The sequence below is a fragment of the Lolium rigidum genome, chromosome 5, assembly GCF_022539505.1.
Source record: "Lolium rigidum isolate FL_2022 chromosome 5, APGP_CSIRO_Lrig_0.1, whole genome shotgun sequence".
Classification (NCBI taxonomy): domain Eukaryota; kingdom Viridiplantae; phylum Streptophyta; class Magnoliopsida; order Poales; family Poaceae; genus Lolium; species Lolium rigidum.
In genome coordinates this window covers 229,807,466-229,826,968 of record NC_061512.1, presented here as the reverse complement: position 1 = coordinate 229,826,968, position 19,503 = coordinate 229,807,466, and the positions used below count along the sequence as shown (strand labels likewise).

Here is a 19,503-nt window from a genome sequence, read left to right as displayed (position 1 = left end):
TGCAGAAGGCTGCAGTGAAAAATATTCATGTACGATCCGGAGCATGCCAAGCCAAGGCCGGCGCGAACCCCGGATACCTACCCACTCGGCCAAAGAGAAGGGTCGCTTCTTCAGTTCTTCTTTCAACTTGAGGCGCGCGCTGTCGGCGACGCTGCTGCTGCTGCGTGACACTCCGTGGTTGCCCCTCTTCTACGAAGATACTAGACCGATCCTGCCTTGAGCACACACCCCACGCACGCGCACCCACGTTCAACAAATAAATGAAAACGCCAACATGTCAAACCACGCAGAAGGCTCAGCGAAAAATATTCATATACGATCCGGAGTCCGGACCATGCCGTGAGATCACAAGAGAAGCAGAAGGCGACCGGACACCGCTGTTGACGGAGCTCACCCCGGATCCCTCCTCGGCTGCCGCGCTTGTCGGCACGTCGTCACTTCTTCTTCTTCTCCGCGTTGGTACGCTCCTCGGCAGCGGCATCGACACGGACAGGGTACTTCTCCTCTCCTCCTAGAGCTTGATCCTTCTCACTCGCCTCCTTCGCTTCAGTCGCCACTCCATTCTGATGCGCAGATAACTCAGTTGGATAGAACTCCCTCCGTCCCGTCATTTGAAAGTTGTCTTAGATGTGTCAAAATTTTGATAAATCTAAGACAACATTCATGGAACGGAGGGAGAACTAGTTTTGATCTTGCTCTTTCGGAAACAAAATATAACAAGTGTAAGTAGTCGAAAATTGATGGATGCACCTGTGTCTGTAAGTAGGAGTAGTTGACTACACTGGCTTCGTCCACTCTTCACTCTCGAGTATGGGCCTGTCTTCCCTGTGGTGTGAAACCTTTGGATTTGCAGCTAGCTATATTTTCTTTTGATCCATAGCCGTTTTCGTTTTTATACTAACTCTTAAGCTAGCTACTGCATGTTCAAGCACAGTTTTGTCACATTTCTGCTTTATATGAAAAAAATCGACTTCAGTAGAGACTAGAGAGTGAGTGCTCTTAATGGATATTTCTTCATGCTAGGGAGTGGGGACATGGGACTCCTGGACCTCTTCATCACGGCATGTGTGCCTGTTCTCAACACGCTCCTTGTTACCGGCTTCGGATCGTTCCTCGCAACTGACTTTGCTGGGATTCTGGGAAAAGAAGCAAGGAAGCATCTAAACTATGTAAGTCAGCAAGCGGCAGTGCCTGGCTCAAGTATATCTCTGTAAAATGCGGTAATTAAGATCAGCTAGCGATTTAGTCTACAATGATTAGTTGCTCTATAATGTTTCTGTCATAGTTCTGTTTTTTAGTACTAAAATAATCTGTCCTTGTGTGTCAAAAAAGTACTAATCTGTCCACTCATTTTCTAAATTATTTTTTCTCTATACAGGTGGTGTTTTATGTATTCAATCCATGTCTTGTCTCAATCAACTTGGCAAAAACAATCACCATGGAAACCATGGCCAAATTGTGAGTCTTCTTCACTTCACCTACTGTTGTGCAATGTTCGTTGATTATTAATGATCCATGGTACAGGTGGTTCATGCCAGTGAATGTCTTCTTCACTTTTATCTTCGGGTTAATCTTCGGTTGGTTCGTGATAAAAGTCACCCGAGCCCCACCCAAGTTAAGAGGCCTCATTCTGGGTTGCTGTTCTTCTGGTAAATATTGTAGTACTACTTCTCCACCTTTCTTCTGAATTGTCAAATAATGGACATGCATGAACGACCTACAGCGATCTGAGACATTTATTTTTGCGGTACAGAGCCTACAAACATTTATTTTGTATCTTGACAAGCTCAGTGTTCTGTGAAGGAGTAGTTGTTCCATCCCATGCTTCTTGCTTCAAACTAATTGGGCATGCAAAGCAGTTAACTAGAACATGGAAGAAAAATCACAGTTTTCTTTGTTCTAGTTATTCTTTGCTGTACATAGTATTAGCAGTCAATCTTAATATGCTAGTAAAAGAATAAATGTGAAAACCAACAGCTAGCTAAGTGTTGATGTAAAAAAAAAAGCATAGATACAGGATTTCAAACATTGGTAAAAGGGGAAAGCAGTGGACCAGATAATCAGTAACTGCACATTGTCCATCAAAGAAGTAGCCATCTGAGATCCTAGAAGCTAAAATCTAAAACGGCCCCAATACTAGTTCAGAAGAGCTTAAGAGTGCTATAAAAGCGCAGATGAGTTCGTCTATCAGTCTGACCGGATCATTGACGATCCCTTCTCATAATGTTTTTACCTGTACAAATAAGGTACTTCCCAGCACAGAAGAAATATAGCCATAGTACTGAACTAGTGATAACCGCATCTACCCACCACCATCAATGAAACGAAGATGAGCATGTGAGATCATGATACAAGTTCATGATTAACCGCGTAGATTTAAAAAAAATTATGCATTATCTTGGTGTAAGATGCAACGCTTCAAATTTTCTATATATGTCTAGACATTTGAAGTTACCTTGGTGATGGTTTGAACTTGCGCAGCTCCACCTTGATTTTTTTATCTTCTTTCTATGCTGCCAGCTCAACGTAAAATTCTTTTGTTGACTTAGTTGGATGGATGCAGGCAATCTGGGCAATATTTTCCTCATCATCATTCCAGCTCTTTGCAAAGAGAAGGGAAGCCCGTTTGGAGCACCTGATGTTTGCCAGACTTATGGACTAGCCTACTCATCGCTCTCATTGGCGGTAAGAATAATTACGTTCTCTGTTTTTCAGTATTTTGTCCACATCTTGGAAGCCTGGTTGTGTTTGTTCGTCGAGGATAATAATGCAGCGTTTATGTTTTATTTTTCTGCAGATCGGTGCCATCGTTCTTTGGACGGGCGCGTACAATATTATTCGTGCAAACTCAGAAGTCACTGAAGGAGACGGTAAACCTCCCACGGCTCAAACAAAAGTGTCGGCTCCAGGAGGCACTACGGGCGTAGTTTCAGAGACAAATTATTCGATCTTGAGTGATCATGTGGATGAATGCTCTCTCCCATTGATATCCAATGCAACTACAATCAAAACTAAGGTTTTTATTTTTATTTTTCGCGAAAAAAGAAAGAAATCTAGACAAGTCATACAGTTTATTATAGTTTTGCTAAATTGCAGCACGTAAGATTTATATGTGCATATATAGGTCCCATTATCAGAGAGAGCAAAACGATTTGTATCATCGGTTTCTAACACAGTTGATCTGAAGAAGCTGTTTGCACCTTCGACTATTTCAGTGGTATGCTAGTTTCATAAACCATTGTCTTCAGCATGGCACCAACTTTCGTAAGTATTAGTGATTTGAATGGATCCTTTTTTTTGTAGATTGTCGGGTTTATAATTGGAGGAATACCTCTGCTTAGAAATGCTATGATTGGAGATAGCGCTCCACTTCGTGTCCTTACCGAATCGGCTGAATTAATCAGGTGATGCATTCACATTCGACAACAAAAATCTTGTTAACATAATTCATGTGGTTTCAACTTGTAGCCTTTGATTATTAGATGTTGCCAACGATGTAGACGAGTAATTATGTTTGCCTCCATCCACATTTCTAATAGTAATTTTTGTTGGGCCTTTTCCTGCACAGCGGAGGAGCCATTCCATCTGTGACGCTGATTATGGGAGCGAATCTCATCACCGGTACGTAAGCTTGGCCCTGTTGTCTCGTCACTCTGAAGAAGTAGCAGTGACAGTGATGTAGTAGTGAAAATTAATAAGACGAATCTTAGCCTGAAACACGGAATATTCATTTCTCCAGGTTTGCGAGGAGATGTGAGCGTCCCACGGGCAGTGATCGCCGGTGTCGTGGCCGTCAGGTTCGTCCTCCTGCCATTGATGGGCACCGTGCTTGTGAAAGTGGCGATCCGGCTCGGCGTCATCCAACCGGACCCTCTATACCAGTTCATCCTCCTGTTGCAGTACGCCGTCCCACCCGCCATGAACATCGGTCAGACATCTACTCATAGCCGGTGAACTGATATTTTTCCGTTGGAGGGAATGTGGATTAGTGATCTGATTGGTGTGTGGTGTTGTACCGTTGCTTTGGCAGGGACCATCACGCAGCTTTTTGGAGTGGGTGAAAGCGAGTGCTCGGTGATCTTCGTGTGGGTGTACGCGGTGGCGTCGGTTGCGGTGACGATGTGGTCTGCGTTCTTCATGTGGACCTTGTCATGAGCATCTCCCGTGTAGTAGTATGTCGGAGTCTCTGAAGCCGCGTTATACTAGAACAAGGGAAAGACCGGAGAGCCCAGCGAGCTAGTGACCATTCTATCTCATCTCCCTGAGTCGATCAGAACGCACAAGCTCAATCGAGTTGCTATAAAGCCTACATATTGTGGAACATTTGTGTTACCGAGGATAAGCGAACACCTAACACATGTATATCATGAGTAAACTTTCCAATACGGTTATTAGTTGGCCGAGGATGATCGAAATTTAAACTTGGGGAGGTTGAGGAGTCCACCTTTTATTATTTCGTTAAGTTTAATCATACTATTCTCCAAATTTTCTCATTTTTTCCATTAGAGGCTGCATAATCACGAATTGGGTTCAAGATTGTCAAAAGCCTCTCTTTTATTCAATACACATACAAATAATATGAATAGGTAGAAATTCCACCGGATTTGCACTATGAAATAAGTGTGGTGTTGTTTGCCCACTAAAAGAGGATTTAAGTTTTATTAGGTCACAAAGTTCCAAGAAATAACTTCCGGTCCACCATAGTGAAACACCTATCCCTCGTTGATATCAGGGTTGAAATCGGTTACCCTCCAGCGTATGACTTAAAGGGATCATGGTAGCTCTAATTGGGTTGTAAGGGTGACCTGTTGGAGTGGTATTAGTTAACAGTATAATGGAACCACCTAGGAGCCTCCACAGCGATTAGGCATTCTGAGCCGTCCGATATGATCATCTAACGACGTACAACGAATCACAGTTACGGAACTCTATAACGAGGCGTTACGTCGTTTGGTCACTTCAAATAGGCCATCTTTCGTAGCTGGGCTGCTACTCCGCGCATCGATTTAGGCCTCTCTTCGTTCGTTGGGCCCCAAAGCCCACAAACGGGCCTAGGGTTTGGCGTTTCATCCTCGCGTATGTTGAAGGAAAAGAAGAGTTCCTAAAAAAAAGTTTAAGGAAAAGAAGAAAAGAAATGCGCCCGCGCCGCCGTACGTTGTACGCCTGCGCCGATGAGGAGCAGGACACTGAAGGAGCAAAAACCTGGCGATGAGACTACCTCTCCCCAAGAAACACCGACGGTACGGTATGAGCTCCTGCAGCTTGCCATATTTCTTCTATTTCGGCCGGATTTAGAATAGCTCGACCACTAATTTGGTTTTTTCTCCGGCGATGGTGGCGGTGAAGATTGTATGGGTTGCAGGCTGCAGAGTAGGCTACCTCCATAGAGGCGTACGATTCGTCCATCCGCCGAAAGATCAGGATCGGACCATCATCAGAGGAAAGGTTCTCTTTTGTTCGAGGTAATCGAAACCGCCGGCGCCATCTCCTCACCAGCCGAGGCAACTCCTCCCTTCCCCTTCAGAGAAGGCCCGGACCACTGCACTTGCCTCAACGCCATTGCTCCCAGCCACGAGCGGAAGCAAATCCGTGACATCTGGAAATTAATTGGCAGGCTACTCGATCCCAACTTGCCGCCGGAAAAGAGCTGCAAGTCCTACGCCATCGATGGACGGCAGGGCCAGTGACAACTTTAGTTTGAGGAAGTGGACAACTTGGTCGAAGCGAGGAACACTGATGGAGGCATGGAGCTGGTAAGCTTCTGTGCAACGTCTTCCTATTCTTCCTTTCCCGGACTCCTGGTCGACTTATCTGACATCAATATTTTAAAATATTTCTTACCTTTGTTGTTTACTTTAAATTCTCTTTGGTCTGCAAGATTTTCAATTTTTAATCATAGACAAATATATGTATTTATTTACCTGCTGTCTCTCGGTCACCGTGACATACATATATCTGCTACCTTTCCTTTCCTGTATTTTGTAACCGTGTATACCGCAGGATACACTTGAAATACGATATGTATAGATTAGGCATTTTCAATATTGTGGCAATTAACTGTCTTCAGATTTGGGTAAATCGAGCCATCAAAGACAAGGGAATCTTTACTACAACTATAATGTTATTCTATTCTTGTTATTAAAAATCAAAGCTCAGCGAGAAAGAATGGACCCGAGGTATGCAAGGATGATGATGGGTTTCACATGGAGCAAAGCTCACGTACACAGCCTGTCGATGCATGCACGAATGTATGTGGCATTGCTATCTTTGCCCTTTAATCTCTCACGAACACTGCAGAAGTGCAGATCATGTATTATCTAATCTAATCAGAATAAGACGTACCGGTTAGTACTCAGTATACACTATATTTTGACCACAGGACTGCAAACAAGAACAAATACTAATGCTCTAAGACCCTCCCTTTCCCTTCATTTTTCTTACAGAAAAACCGGATACATATTGGTTTGGTCAGACTATCTGGAAATTCAAAGGGGTACGGTACTACTGCTGTTACTTATTAGTACAATGAGGAATACACAAGAAAGGCATGTTCTAATCCTTACATGCAAAAGAATATCTTTTATTCTCTGTGTGATGGCATACTTCTTAATAGAGGGTTGGGTGCATCTATTGATGTAGAGGCCGGAATCCCCAGTTCGAAAAAACCTATACTTGGGTCAAACAAACCAGCTTTTCTACATAAAATGTGGAATCCATGGTTATATGGTTAACAAACTAATCAACAAATATTTGACATTGATTTTATATTTTCAGGAACAACATTATGTTTCTACTGGTGAAGACAAGGTAGCACAGTCAGCTTTCCTGTTCCTATCATTATTTTTGTATTTTCTACATATGATGCATCATGCTGAGTACTGATTACATATCGAGCTCTGGGCATTCTTCCACATGCTATTGTGGCAAGCTGCAAGCACAAACATTGCCCAGTACTGCAGGTTAGATGTATCTGCCATACATCAGTGCATGTCGCTATATATAGTTTATTTTTTCAAAAGGCAACAAAAAATGTCAAAATATTATTTGTGTTAAATAAAACTTTGATGGTTACAAACAGTTTACTCTGTTATACTTTTACGGAGAACAAATGTTGGGTCTTCCTGGATCGAATTCATCTAAAAATGAACCAGTTAAGTGCTTAATTAAATATGAGACTGATATGTAAGAAGGCATAATCTTACTTGAAACATACAAATATATATTGTACCCCAATAAAAATGAACATGAACTATGCATAACAAGTCTTGAGCTCATGCATGCATCTCCCACTAAGTCACTAACCTATCTTGTACGTCACTAATGAACACATTGAGTATGTTTTTACTCAACACAGAGATAAATCCTTTTTCTGTTCAAACTTCCTTGGTACTAGATTTTCAGCACTTGAAAATTCTTCAAGCTTTACTTTCATATATTCTATCTTAATATATTAATGTTTCTCTTTCTTGATGCAAAGGCAAGAGCATTCACCGAAGAAGCAAACAAGTTACCAATGCCCGCACTCCTTTGAGGTATCTAGAATTTCTTGTGCTTTCAATTTAGCATACTATAGAGTATAGATATATTTCTTTTTCCAAATCTGAAACTTTGAACAATGCTCCCAGTATTGGGAACAAAAAAAAATCTAACCATATGTTTCTTTTTGAACCGCAATTTTTTTTACTATTATTGAAACACAATTCAATAAATGAAATAGTAAAACAAGAAAGAGTACGATTAGTTTGATAAAGCAGGTTCATGTACTTCTCAAATTCAAATGATTTGATTTTCCAATGGCTTTAGTGGGAATATCTTATATTCTTATAGCATGCTTTATGCCCACAATTTATTTGGAAGCTCTAGAAATATTTAATTCCCTACCTCTACTACTTTCAAATATGTTCTTATAGGCTCAACATGTGTATTTTACAAAGAAGCCATGGTATAATTTAATTTGTTTGTTTCCTTTAGATTCCTTTTGTGTATAATTTATTTGGCATTTCCTATCTCATTTTGAATCTTTCATTATATTCATGTATAGCCTATGATGCTCCTCTGTCGGCACTGTTGTACTCCCTTTTATGACACGAAAGTATCTCTTCTTTTAGTTTGTTTTGTTTTCTGTAAGTATATGAGATAAGTTATACTGGTGAGTGTACAATATGAAGTTATCTAGGAGTAGTTCTCAGTGCCATGATGCAACTTTTGTTGATCTATGATGTCTAGCATCAGTTAGTTAAAGTAGTCTGTTCATATGCTATCTTGTTCCTTTGTATGCTCAATTTCAGGTTGTTTTTATGTGATGTTACTAATGTAATGGCGATGCTTTCATCCGAGGTCTGAACTGGCATGCCGCATATTTCGAATTTCACATGCTTACTTTTACTATGATAAGGCATGATGCATGCATTCTGATGGAAGCGAGGTATACATATGCTCTTTGGAATGCAAAAATGAGTTGCAGACAGTGTTGCCTTCACATATGTTATTCGTTCTCTGAACAAAGATCTGATCACTTCACCAACGCATACATGTTGTTGGGTTGATATGTGCACCAGGTGCTTTACAAGTGCAACTGTTGCCTTTACTCTCGTGTGAGTATAATTATTCTGTATTATATCTCACTTTTCGTGAAGCGAAAACTTAAATGAACAGATGCACTTGTGACATGAATGATACAGGGCTCTTTTCTTAAATAAGGAAAAGTTATTCTCCCGAAGTTTCATATAAAGTATATGTTATGTGCAATACTTATAATCGATTGGCATAGTTATTAGTGATCAGTTCTTCATTTTCTTACCTTTTGTTGGTGTGCTAAAGTTCCTATCTTCTCTTACCTTTTGTTTGGCATAGTGTAATGTTTGGGGTAGTGAACTTGGCCCTATAAGAACAGTTAAAAGCACTGCCCTTCCTTATATTGCCTTTGTTTCACTTGGTTCAACTGAAAATAGTCATTCTCCTAAAGCAAATTCCTTACAATAATTGTAATTTGAGCTATTTCATCCTCCTTCCGTAAGGATGGACGGGCGCAGCAACGCGCGCAATCATGTTCTAGTATTTCTTAATATGCTTGAAGTGTACAAATTTCTTATCGTTCTCATCAGGAAAGTGGCCGCTACCCATTGGAGGACCATTTGTTTTGTTACAATAATTTATGAATCCGGTGAATGCTTGCATAAGTGGCATTGTGGGGCAAAGCTTCACTGGAAAATAACCCAAAAATGATGCAAAATTTTGCATTAGAGCTCAAGGCAACATGGAGCCCCTTATTTGTAAAAGTTTGAAAACATGATTTTAAAATTCCGAAAAAATTGTGGAAACAATTATAGACATAGATACTGATGTACTCTACAAAGATGTCTTACATTATGAGGTTAACAAAAATGACACAATCTAACAGATTTTAGAGGTTTGACATTTTGCACTGTTCACTATTTTTAATGCCATATTTTGTCACTTTTATGCAGCCCAAAATAGTGGGTATTTCGAGTTAAGATTTTTTCGTGTTGGCAGATTACATTTATTTCCTACATCTATAACTTGTGCTCGGGTTTCTAAATCAAGTCGCCACACCACCCAATCTACCAAGTTTGGATCTTGTAGCTGATGAGGGAGAGATGTCGATTTTCATGCAAAACAAGAGCATATAAATTGCAGTTAACCCTAGTCTTGCATGAATTGCACCAATTTAAAATTTTAACTTACTTGTTCTAAAACCAAAACACCGTATCATTTCCATTTTTACTATTAAGATGAAACATGTGAATGTTGTCACACATCCAAATAGTTACGGAAAAATGCCACCACACTTTATAGCCCCTTGCCAACTAAACGCCGCGTAGTTTCTCACCTAACGAGATTTTTCCGACCAATTCTTTCCATTACCGAAGGAAAAGATCGAGCCAACTCATGTTAAAATCGATACTTATCCAACAACTCTCAGTCCTTCTACCATGTGATCCCCTGATTTCCTCTCCCTCCGTTCCCCCTTTTGCAGGGCGATGATGCCAAGCCCTACCGCCCTCACGCGGCATGGTACAGTCATAACGCTACCCACCAAGTTGAACAGCGCGGCTCTGTCTACTACTTCCTTTGTACGGCATTTTCCCTACATCATCTCCTCCAATTTCTCTTTGTACCTCTCCTCTCCCTATTGGACCTCACCGATCAGACTTCCATGACAGTCGTCGTGATCTTTATAGCATATAGGAGAACCTTGGATGCTAGTTCACTCCGATGAGCTCCGACAACTTCGAGGAGAGTCACCCGACGTGGATGTTGTACAAGCCGCCGCCCCAAGGGGCATGGAGGAACACCGGTGAGCTGGAATAGCAACAACCCAGGTGGTGGCACGTCTGTTGGTGCCGCACCGGATGAAACTATGTGTTATACGAAACGATCTTCGCATATCACATTATTTGATTGGTCATAGTGTGTCTATCCTTTGCATCAATAGATAATGAACCGGTGCACCACCAGGCCGACCGATAAAAACCTAAACTGCTAGTGTCACCGGTTCGATCACCGGCCCGGTTTTTTAAACTATGACCGACATCAGTGGAAATGAGATATGAGAGAAATCTGAGGGGTAATGAGCACCACGTCTTGCAGATTGCAATTCTCTTTGTCCCCATTCAGTCATATTATTTAGATAACGACTCAAGAATATTGATAGCTCCCCGTATGTTTTGGTTAGGGTTGAAGCATTTTTAATCTGATGTCAAAGTTGTGTTTTACACATGAACTATATGGATTATAAAATCTAAGAGGTTTAGGATTGGCATCAAAGCTGGGATTTAGAGTGTATTGAAATTGTTTCTGATATTTATCTACATAAAACGAGGGACTCAAGGCAGTGATAGGAAGCGAAGTCTTATTGATTAGTACTCCCTCCGGTCCTTTTTAATTGACTCAAATTTAGTACAAAGTTGTACTAAATCTGAGTCAATTAAAAAAGAACGGAGGGAGTACTATACATCATATCATGGGGAAAACCAAAAGTATCTTATACCATTTTGAGCACAATTCAACACTCTATTAACTCTTCTTGTTTTTGTTGGGAAATTGAGATGAAAGTTCTGAACGGTAAACTATTTTGACTTACAGTCAAGGGCCCTTAGCAAGATTTTGGCCCATCTCAAGCTCCAAAGGCACAAGGTCAAGCGCCCTGAAAAATATTTGTAAATTTCATTTATATTGGATATGCGACTTATCTAGTCCTTCTATTTTACTGTTCGTTGGAGGTATTGTAGCTGACTCAACAATTCGAATGATACTATCATGCTACAGTCCTACATAGTTAAGCAATATTTTCAGTATGAAGTTCACAGCGTGGGATGGCTACAAAGGGTGAGTGGGAAGGAGTGGAAGATCACAATGTTTGAGGAAGCACACAAATAATACAGATTTTGATCAACATTGCGTCTACAACGATTTGCTAGAGTTGAAGAAAGACTAACGCGTGAGCGCCATGTTTGTTGGAGTGGGATGACTACGAAACACAATAACAACAAATAATAAAGATCGATAACATGTGGCAAGTATTACTTAATAACAAAAGGTGAGCCCAACTCATTTGTTTAAGGATGTGGATGTATAACCTACCCACCTAGGTTCAAGTCCTCACCAATGCATATTTAAGTTCTTATTATTTCAAAACAAATCGTTGCAGTGTTTCTCCTACCACATTCCTATCAAAAAAAAAATATACCTAAAGCATAAAAAAATTACACTGTAGAGACAACCAAAACTCAAACTAAAACAAAAGCAAAAAAAAAAACTAACGCAAGACAAATAACAAAACTAATAAACTAAAACAAAGAACAAATCTAAAGGATGAAGAAATCGTACAACCACAAGGTTAGATGGCAGCAAGTTATTGCTTCAACTCTTCTCAACAAGATTGCAATGGAACAAAAAATCCCGGTAGCGCCAAAAATCACTCTCTTGATGGCACCAAAACTGCACATATTTTCCACCTAGTAGGGACTTAAAGTGCAGAGTGATTAACAAGAATGATTTTCCCACAAGGGGGGCGGCCGCACTGTGGGCTCTCTCTCGTGTCCCACGAACCTCCTCTTGTCCCCCTTCTTCTCATCTTCTGATAAATCACGAAAAAATGTCGTGACAAAATTTCCAACTCAGTTTGATGTCTGTAAGGTGTAGGGTTCGTAGCATAGAAAACAAAAAATTTCCTACCGCAAGAACGAACAAAAAGGCAAGATCTAATCTACTAGATGGTATCAACGAGATGTGATCAACATACCCTCAAAGATCTCTAAGTGTTTAACGAGATGGATCTCGTGGATGATGTAGTCGATCACTTGCTGCTCTCAGGAGCAAGTAGAAGATCTCGTCGGTCCGCAATCGGACAGCACCTCTGCACTCGATCACACGTACGGTGTTGATGAAGATGTTCTTCTCCCCGTTCCAGCAGGCAGCGGAAGTAGTAGATCCTACTCGGAATCCCGGCAGCACGACGGCGTGGTGACGGTGGTGGTGGAGATCTCCTGCAGGGCTTCGCCATCGCCGTGCGGGAGAGAGGGTGAGGAGGGTGGCGCTAGGGTTTGGGGAGAGAGGGGGTGTGGCTGATACGTCTCCGACGTATCGATAATTTCTTATGTTCCATGCCACATTATTGATGATATCTACATGTTTTATGCATACTTTATGTCATATTTATGCGTTTTCCGGAACTAACCTATTGACGAGATGCCGAAGGGCCGGTTCTTGTTTTCTGCTGTTTTTGGTTTCAGAAATCCTAGTAAGGAAATATTCTCGGAATCGGACGAAATCAACGCCCAGCATCTTAGGATTGCACGAAGCTTCCAGAATACCCGAGAGTCGCCAGAGAAGGGGCCACAGGGCCACCAGATGACACCCTGGCGCGGCCAAGGGAGGGCCCGCACTCCCCTGTTGTGTCGTCACCTCGTCGACCCTCCGACTCCGCCTCTTCGCCTATATAAAGGTCCCTGACCTAAAACCACGATACGGAAAAGCCACGGTACGAGAAACCTTCCAGAGCCGCCGTCATCGCGAAGCCAAGATCTGGGGGACAGGAGTCTCTGTTCCGGCACGCCGCCGGGACGGGGAAGTGCCCCCGGAAGGCTCCTCCATCGACACCACCGCCATCTTCACCAACGCTGCTGTCTCCCATGAGGAGGGAGTAGTTCTCCATCGAGGCTAAGGGCTGTACCGGTAGCTATGTGGCTCATCTCTCTCCTATGTACTTCAATACAATAATCTCATGAGCTGCCTTACATGATTGAGATTCATATGATGATGCTTGTAATCTAGATGTCATTATGCTATTTAAGTGGGTTTTACTTATGTGATCTCCGGAGACTCCTTGTCCCACGTGTGTAAAGGTGACGAGTGTGTGCACCGTGTGGGTCTCTTAGGCTATATTTCACGGAATACTTATTCACTGTTATGAATGGCATAGTGAAGTGCTTATTTATATCTCTTTATGATTGCAATGTGTTTTGTATCACAATATATCCGTGTGCTACTCTAGTGATGTTATTAAAGTAGTTTATTCCTCCCGCACGGTGTAATGGTGACGGTGTGTGCATCGTGTAGTACTTGGCGTAGGCTATGATTGTGATCTCTTGTAGATTATGAAGTTAACTATTGCTATGATGGTATTGATGTGATCTATTCCTCCTTTCGTAGTGTGAAGGTGACGAGTAGTGCATGCTATGTTAGTACTTGGTTTGGTTATGTTGATCTGTCATGCACTCTAAGGTTATTTAAATATGAACATTGAATATTGTGGAGCTTGTTAACTCCGGCATTGAGGGTTCGTGTAATCCTACACAGTTAGTGGTGTTCATCATCCAACAAGAGAGTGTAGAGTCTAGCATCTATTTATTTATTCTGTTATGTGATCAATGTTGAGAGTGTCCACTAGTGAAAGTATGATCCCTAGGCCTTGTTCCTAAATACTGCTACCGCTGCTTGTTTACTGTTTTATTGCATCTGTAATTCCTGCAATATTACCACCATCAACCACACGCCAGCAAGCACTTTTCTGGCGCCATTACTACTGCTCGCATTTATTCATACCACCTGTATTTCACTATCTCTTCGCCGAACTAGTGCACCTATTAGGTGTGTTGGGGACACAAGAGACTTCTTGCTTTGTGGTTGCAGGGTTGCATGAGAGGGATATCTTTGACCTTTTCCTCCCTGAGTTCGATAAACCTTGGGAGATCCACTTAAGGGAAACTTGCTGCTGTTCTACAAACCTCTGCTCTTGGAGGCCCAACACTGTCTACAAGAAGAGAAGCACCCGTAGACATCAAGCACTTTTCTGGCGCCGTTGCCGGGGAGGAAAGGTAAAACGCACTCATACTCCGGTCCCAGGTAAAGTACTTTTCTGGCGCCGTTGTGTGTGTGCTCGAAGCTATTTCCTTTAGATCCTGCAATTGCATCTTTTTGTTTCTTGTTTACACTAGTTTGGCATAATGGACAACAATGAGCTTCTTATTCTATTTCCTGATTTAAAATATGGATTGTTTGATGCGAAAATTAAAAAACCTATGGAATCTTATTTGCATGCTGGTAGTAATATTAGTATGAACGCTTTGAACACCATTGTTGATAATGATATAGAAAGTTCTAAGCTTGGGGAAGCTAATTTTCATGATCTTTTCAGTCCCCCAAGCATTGAGGAGAAATTTTTCTTTGATGATACTTTGCCTCCCATATATGATGATTATAATGATAGTAGTCTTTTAGTACCGCCTGTTATGGAGGATAAATTTGATTTTGATTACAATATGCCTCCTATATTTGATGATGAGAATAATAATGATAGCTACTTTGTTGAATTTGCTCCCACTATTACTAATAAAATTTACTATGCCTATGTGGAGAGTAATAATTTTATGCATGAGACTCATGATAAGAATGTTTCATTTGATAGTTATATTGTTGAGTTTGCTCATGATGCTACTGGATATTATTATGAGAGAGGAAAATATGGTTGTAGAAATTTTCATCTTACTAAAACACCTCTCTATATGCTGAAATTTTTCAAGTTACACTTGTTTTATCTTTCTATGCTTGTTGCATCATGCTTCATGAATTTGTTTATTTACAAGATTCCTTTTCATAGGAAGCATGTTAGGCTTAAATTTGTTTTGAATTTGCCTCTTGATGCTTTCTTTTGCTTCAAATACTATTTCTTGCGAGTGCATCATTAAAACTGCTGAGCCCATCTTAATGGCTATAAAGAAAGAACTTCTTGGGAGATAACCCATGTGTTTATTTTGTTACAGTACTTTTATTTTTGAGTCTTGGAAGTTGTTTACTACTGTAGCAACCTCTCCTTATCTTATTTTATTGCATTGTTGTGCCAAGTAAAGTCTTTGATAGAAAGGTCAATACTAGATTTGGATTACTGCGCAGAAACAGATTTCTTGCTGTCACGAATCTGGGCCTAATTCTCTGTAGGTAACTCAGAAAATTATGCCAATTTACGTGAGTGATCCTCAGATATGTACGCAACTTTCATTCAATTTGGGCATTTTCATTTGAGCAAGTCTGGTGCCTCGATAAAATCCATCTTTACGGACTGTTCTGTTTTGACAGATTCTGCCTTTTATTTCGCATTGCCTCTTTTGCTATGATGGATGAATTTCTTTGTTCCATTAATGTCCAGTAGCTTTATGCAATGTCCAGAAGTGTTAAAAATGATTATGTCACCTCTGAACATGTTAATTTTTATTGTGCACTAACCCTCTAATGAGTTGTTTCGAGTTTGGTGTGGAGGAAGTTTTCAAGGATCAAGAGAGGGAAATGATGCAATATGATCAAGAAGAGTGAAAGCTCTAAGCTTGGGATGCCCCGGTGGTTCACCCCTGCATACTTTAAGAAGACTCAAGCGTCTAAGCTTGGGGATGCCCAAGGTATCCCCTTCTTCATCGACAACATTATCAGGTTCCTCCCCTGAAACTATATTTTTATTCCATCACATCTTATGTACTTTGCTTGGAGCGTCGGTTTGTTTTTGTTTTTGTTTGAATAAAATGGATCCTAGCATTCATTGTGTGGGAGAGAGACACGCTCCGCTGTTGCATATGGACAAATATGTCCTTAGGCTTTACTCATAGTATTCATGGCGAAGGTTGAATCTTCTTCGTTAAATTGTTATATGGTTGGAATCGGGAAATGCTACATGTAGTAATTCTAAAATGTCTTGAATAATTTGATACTTGGCAATTGTTGTGCTCATGTTTAAGCTCTTGCATCATATACTTTGCACCCATTAATGAAGAAACACATAGAGCTTGCTAAAATTTGGTTTGCATATTTGGTCTCTCTAAAGTCTAGATAATTTCTAGTATTGAGTTTTGAACAACAAGGAAGACGGTGTAGAGTCTTATAATGTTTACAATATGTCTTTTATGTGAGTTTTGCTGCACCGGTTCATCCTTGTGTTTGTTTCAAATAACCTTGCTAGCCTAAACCTTGTATCGAGAGGGAATACTTCTCATGCATCCAAAATCCTTGAGCCAACCACTATGCCATTTGTGTCCACCATACCTACCTACTACATGGTATTTCTCCGCCATTCCAAAGTAAATTGCTTGAGTGCTACCTTTAAAATTTCTATTCTCTACCTTTACAATATATAGCTCATGGGACAAATAGCTTAAAAACTATTGTGGTATTGAATATGTACTTATGCACTTTATCTCTTATTAAGTTGCTTGTTGTGCGATAACCATGCTTCTGGGACGCCATCAACTACTCTTTGTTGAATATCATGTGAGTTGCTATGCATGTCCGTCTTGTCTCGAAGTAAGGGAGATCTACCACTTTAATGGTTAGAGCATGCATATTGTTAGAGAAGAACATTGGGCCGCTAACTAAAGCCATGAATCATGGTGGAAGTTTCAGTTTTGGACATATATCCTCAATCTCATATGAGAACACTAATTGTTGCTACATGCTTATGCATTAAAGAGGAGTCCATTATCTGTTGTCCATGTTGTCCCTGTATGGATGTCTAAGTTGAGAATAATCAAAAGCGAGAAATCCAAAATGCGAGCTTTCTCCTTAGACCTTTGTACAGGCGGCATGGAAGTACCCCTTTGTGACACTTGGTTAAAACATGTGTATTGCGATGTCCAAGCTAATTAGGACAAGGTGCGGGCACTATTAGTATACTATGCATGAGGCTTGCAACTTGTAAGATATAATTTACATGATACATATGCTTTATTACTACCATTGACAAAATTGTTTCTTGTTTTCAAAATAAAAGCTCTAGCACAAATATAGCAATCGATGCTTTCCTCTTTGAAGGACCTTTCTTTTACTTTTATGTTGAGTCAGTTCACCTATTTCTCTCCACCTCAAGAAGCAAACACTTGTGTGAACTGTGCATTGATTCCTACATACTTGCATATTGCACTTGTTATATTACTCTATGTTGACAATTATCCATGAGATATACATGTTATAGGTTGGAAGCAACCGCTGAAACTTAATCTTCCTTTGTGTTGCTTCAATACCTTTACTTTGATTTATTGCTTTATGAGTTAACTCTTATGCAAGACTTATTGATGCTTGTCTTGAAGTACTATTCATGAAAAGTCTTTGCTTTATGATTCATTTGTTTACTCATGTCATTACCATTGTTTTGATCGCTGCATTCATTACATATGTTTACAATAGTATGATCAAGGTTATGATGGCATGTCACTCCGTAAATTATCTTTGTTATCGTTTACCTGCTCGGGATGAGCAGGAACTAAGCTTGGGGATGCTGATACGTCTCCGACGTATCGATAATTTCTTATGTTCCATGCCACATTATTGATGATATCTACATGTTTTATGCATACGTTATGTCATATTTATGCGTTTTCCGGAACTAACCTATTGATGAGATGCCGAAGGGCCAGTTCCTATTGTCTGCTGTTTTTGGTTTCAGAAATCCTAGTAAGGAAATATTCTCGGAATCGGACGAAATCAACGCCCAGCATCTTAGGATTGCACGAAGCTTCCAGAACACCCGAGAGTCGCCAGAGAGGGGCCACAGGGCCACCAGATGACACCGGCGCGGCCAAGGGGGCCGCGCCCCCTGTTGTGTCGTCGCCTCGTCGACCCTCCGACTCCGCCTCTTCGCCTATATAAAGGTCCCTGACCTAAAACCACGATACGGAAAAGCCACGGTACGAGAAACCTTCCAGAGCCGCCGCCATCGCGAAGCCAAGATCTGGGGGACAGGAGTCTCTGTTCCGGCACGCCGCCGGACGGGAAGTGCCCCCGGAAGGCTCCTCCATCGACACCACCGCCATCTTCATCAACGCTGCTGTCTCCCATGAGGAGGGAGTAGTTCTCCATCGAGGCTAAGGGCTGTACCGGTAGCTATGTGGTTCATCTCTCTCCTATGTACTTCAATACAATAATCTCATGAGCTGCCTTACATGATTGAGATTCATATGATGATGCTTGTAATCTAGATGTCATTATGCTAGTCAAGTGGGTTTTACTTATGTGATCTCCGGAGACTCCTTGTCCCACGTGTGTAAAGGTGACAAGTGTGTGCACCGTGTGGGTCTCTTAGGCTATATTTCATGTAATACTTATTCACTCGTTATGAATGGCATAGTGAAGTGCTTATTTATATCTCTTTATGATTGCAATGTGTTTTGTATCACAATATATCTGTGTGCTACTCTAGTGATGTTATTAAAGTAGTTTATTCCTCCCGCACGGTGTAATGGTGACAGTGTGTGCATCGTGTAGTACTTGGCGTAGGCTATGATTGTGATCTCTTGTAGATTATGAAGTTAACTATTGCTATGATGGTATTGATGTGATCTATTCCTCCTTTCGTAGTGTGAAGGTGACAAGTGTGCATGCTATGTTAGTACTTGGTTTGGTTATGTTGATCTGTCATGCACTCTAAGGTTATTTAAATATGAACATTGAATATTGTGGAGCTTGTTAACTCCGGCATTGAGGGTTCGTGTAATCCTACACAGTTAGTGGTGTTCATCATCCAACAAGAGAGTGTAGAGTCTAGCATCTATCTATTTATTCTGTTATGTGATCAATGTTGAGAGTGTCCACTAGTGAAAGTATGATCCCTAGGCCTTGTTCCTAAATATCGCTACCGCCGCTTGTTTACTCGTTTTATCGCATCTGTACTTCCTGCAATATTACCACCATCAACCACACGCCAGCAAGCACTTTTCTGGCGCCGTTACTACTGCTCGCATTTATTCATACCACCTGTATTTCACTATCTCTTCGCCGAACTAGTGCACCTATTAGGTGTGTTGGGGACACAAGAGACTTCTTGCTTTGTGGTTGCTGTGGTTGCATGAGAGGGATATCTTTGACCTCTTCCTCCCCGAGTTCGATAAACCTTGGGTGATCCACTTAAGGGAAACTTGCTGCTGTTCTACAAACCTCTGCTCTTGGAGGCCCAACACCTGTCTACAAGAATAGAAGCACTCCGTAGACATCGATGGCCAAGGC

At 41.1% G+C, this 19,503-nt stretch overlaps 1 protein-coding gene across 1 annotated transcript; it reads left to right on the top strand.

Moving 5' to 3' along the window:
* Positions 1 to 401: 401 nt before the first annotated feature.
* LOC124655484 (protein PIN-LIKES 3-like) lies at positions 402 to 4,155 on the top strand. The gene is made up of 11 exons (XM_047194369.1): positions 402 to 494; positions 1,024 to 1,169; positions 1,379 to 1,458; positions 1,525 to 1,649; positions 2,564 to 2,685; positions 2,798 to 3,016; positions 3,125 to 3,217; positions 3,304 to 3,404; positions 3,569 to 3,621; positions 3,740 to 3,928; positions 4,031 to 4,155. The coding sequence occupies exons 2-11, from the start codon at positions 1,035 to 1,037 to the stop codon at positions 4,153 to 4,155; spliced, it is 1,242 nt and encodes a 413-aa protein (XP_047050325.1). The 5' UTR covers positions 402 to 494; positions 1,024 to 1,034.
* Positions 4,156 to 19,503: the final 15,348 nt, after the last annotated feature.

Bases quoted from the DNA above. Each gene is read 5' to 3' on its own strand.
- LOC124655484 (XM_047194369.1), top strand. From the start codon at position 1,035: ATGGGACTCCTGGACCTCTTCATCACGGCATGTGTGCCTGTTCTCAAC. The intron at 3,017-3,124 runs GTTTTTATTTTT...GTGCATATATAG, and splicing joins CAACTACAATCAAAACTAAG to GTCCCATTATCAGAGAGAGC. The intron at 3,218-3,303 runs GTATGCTAGTTT...TTTTTTTTGTAG, and splicing joins CACCTTCGACTATTTCAGTG to ATTGTCGGGTTTATAATTGG.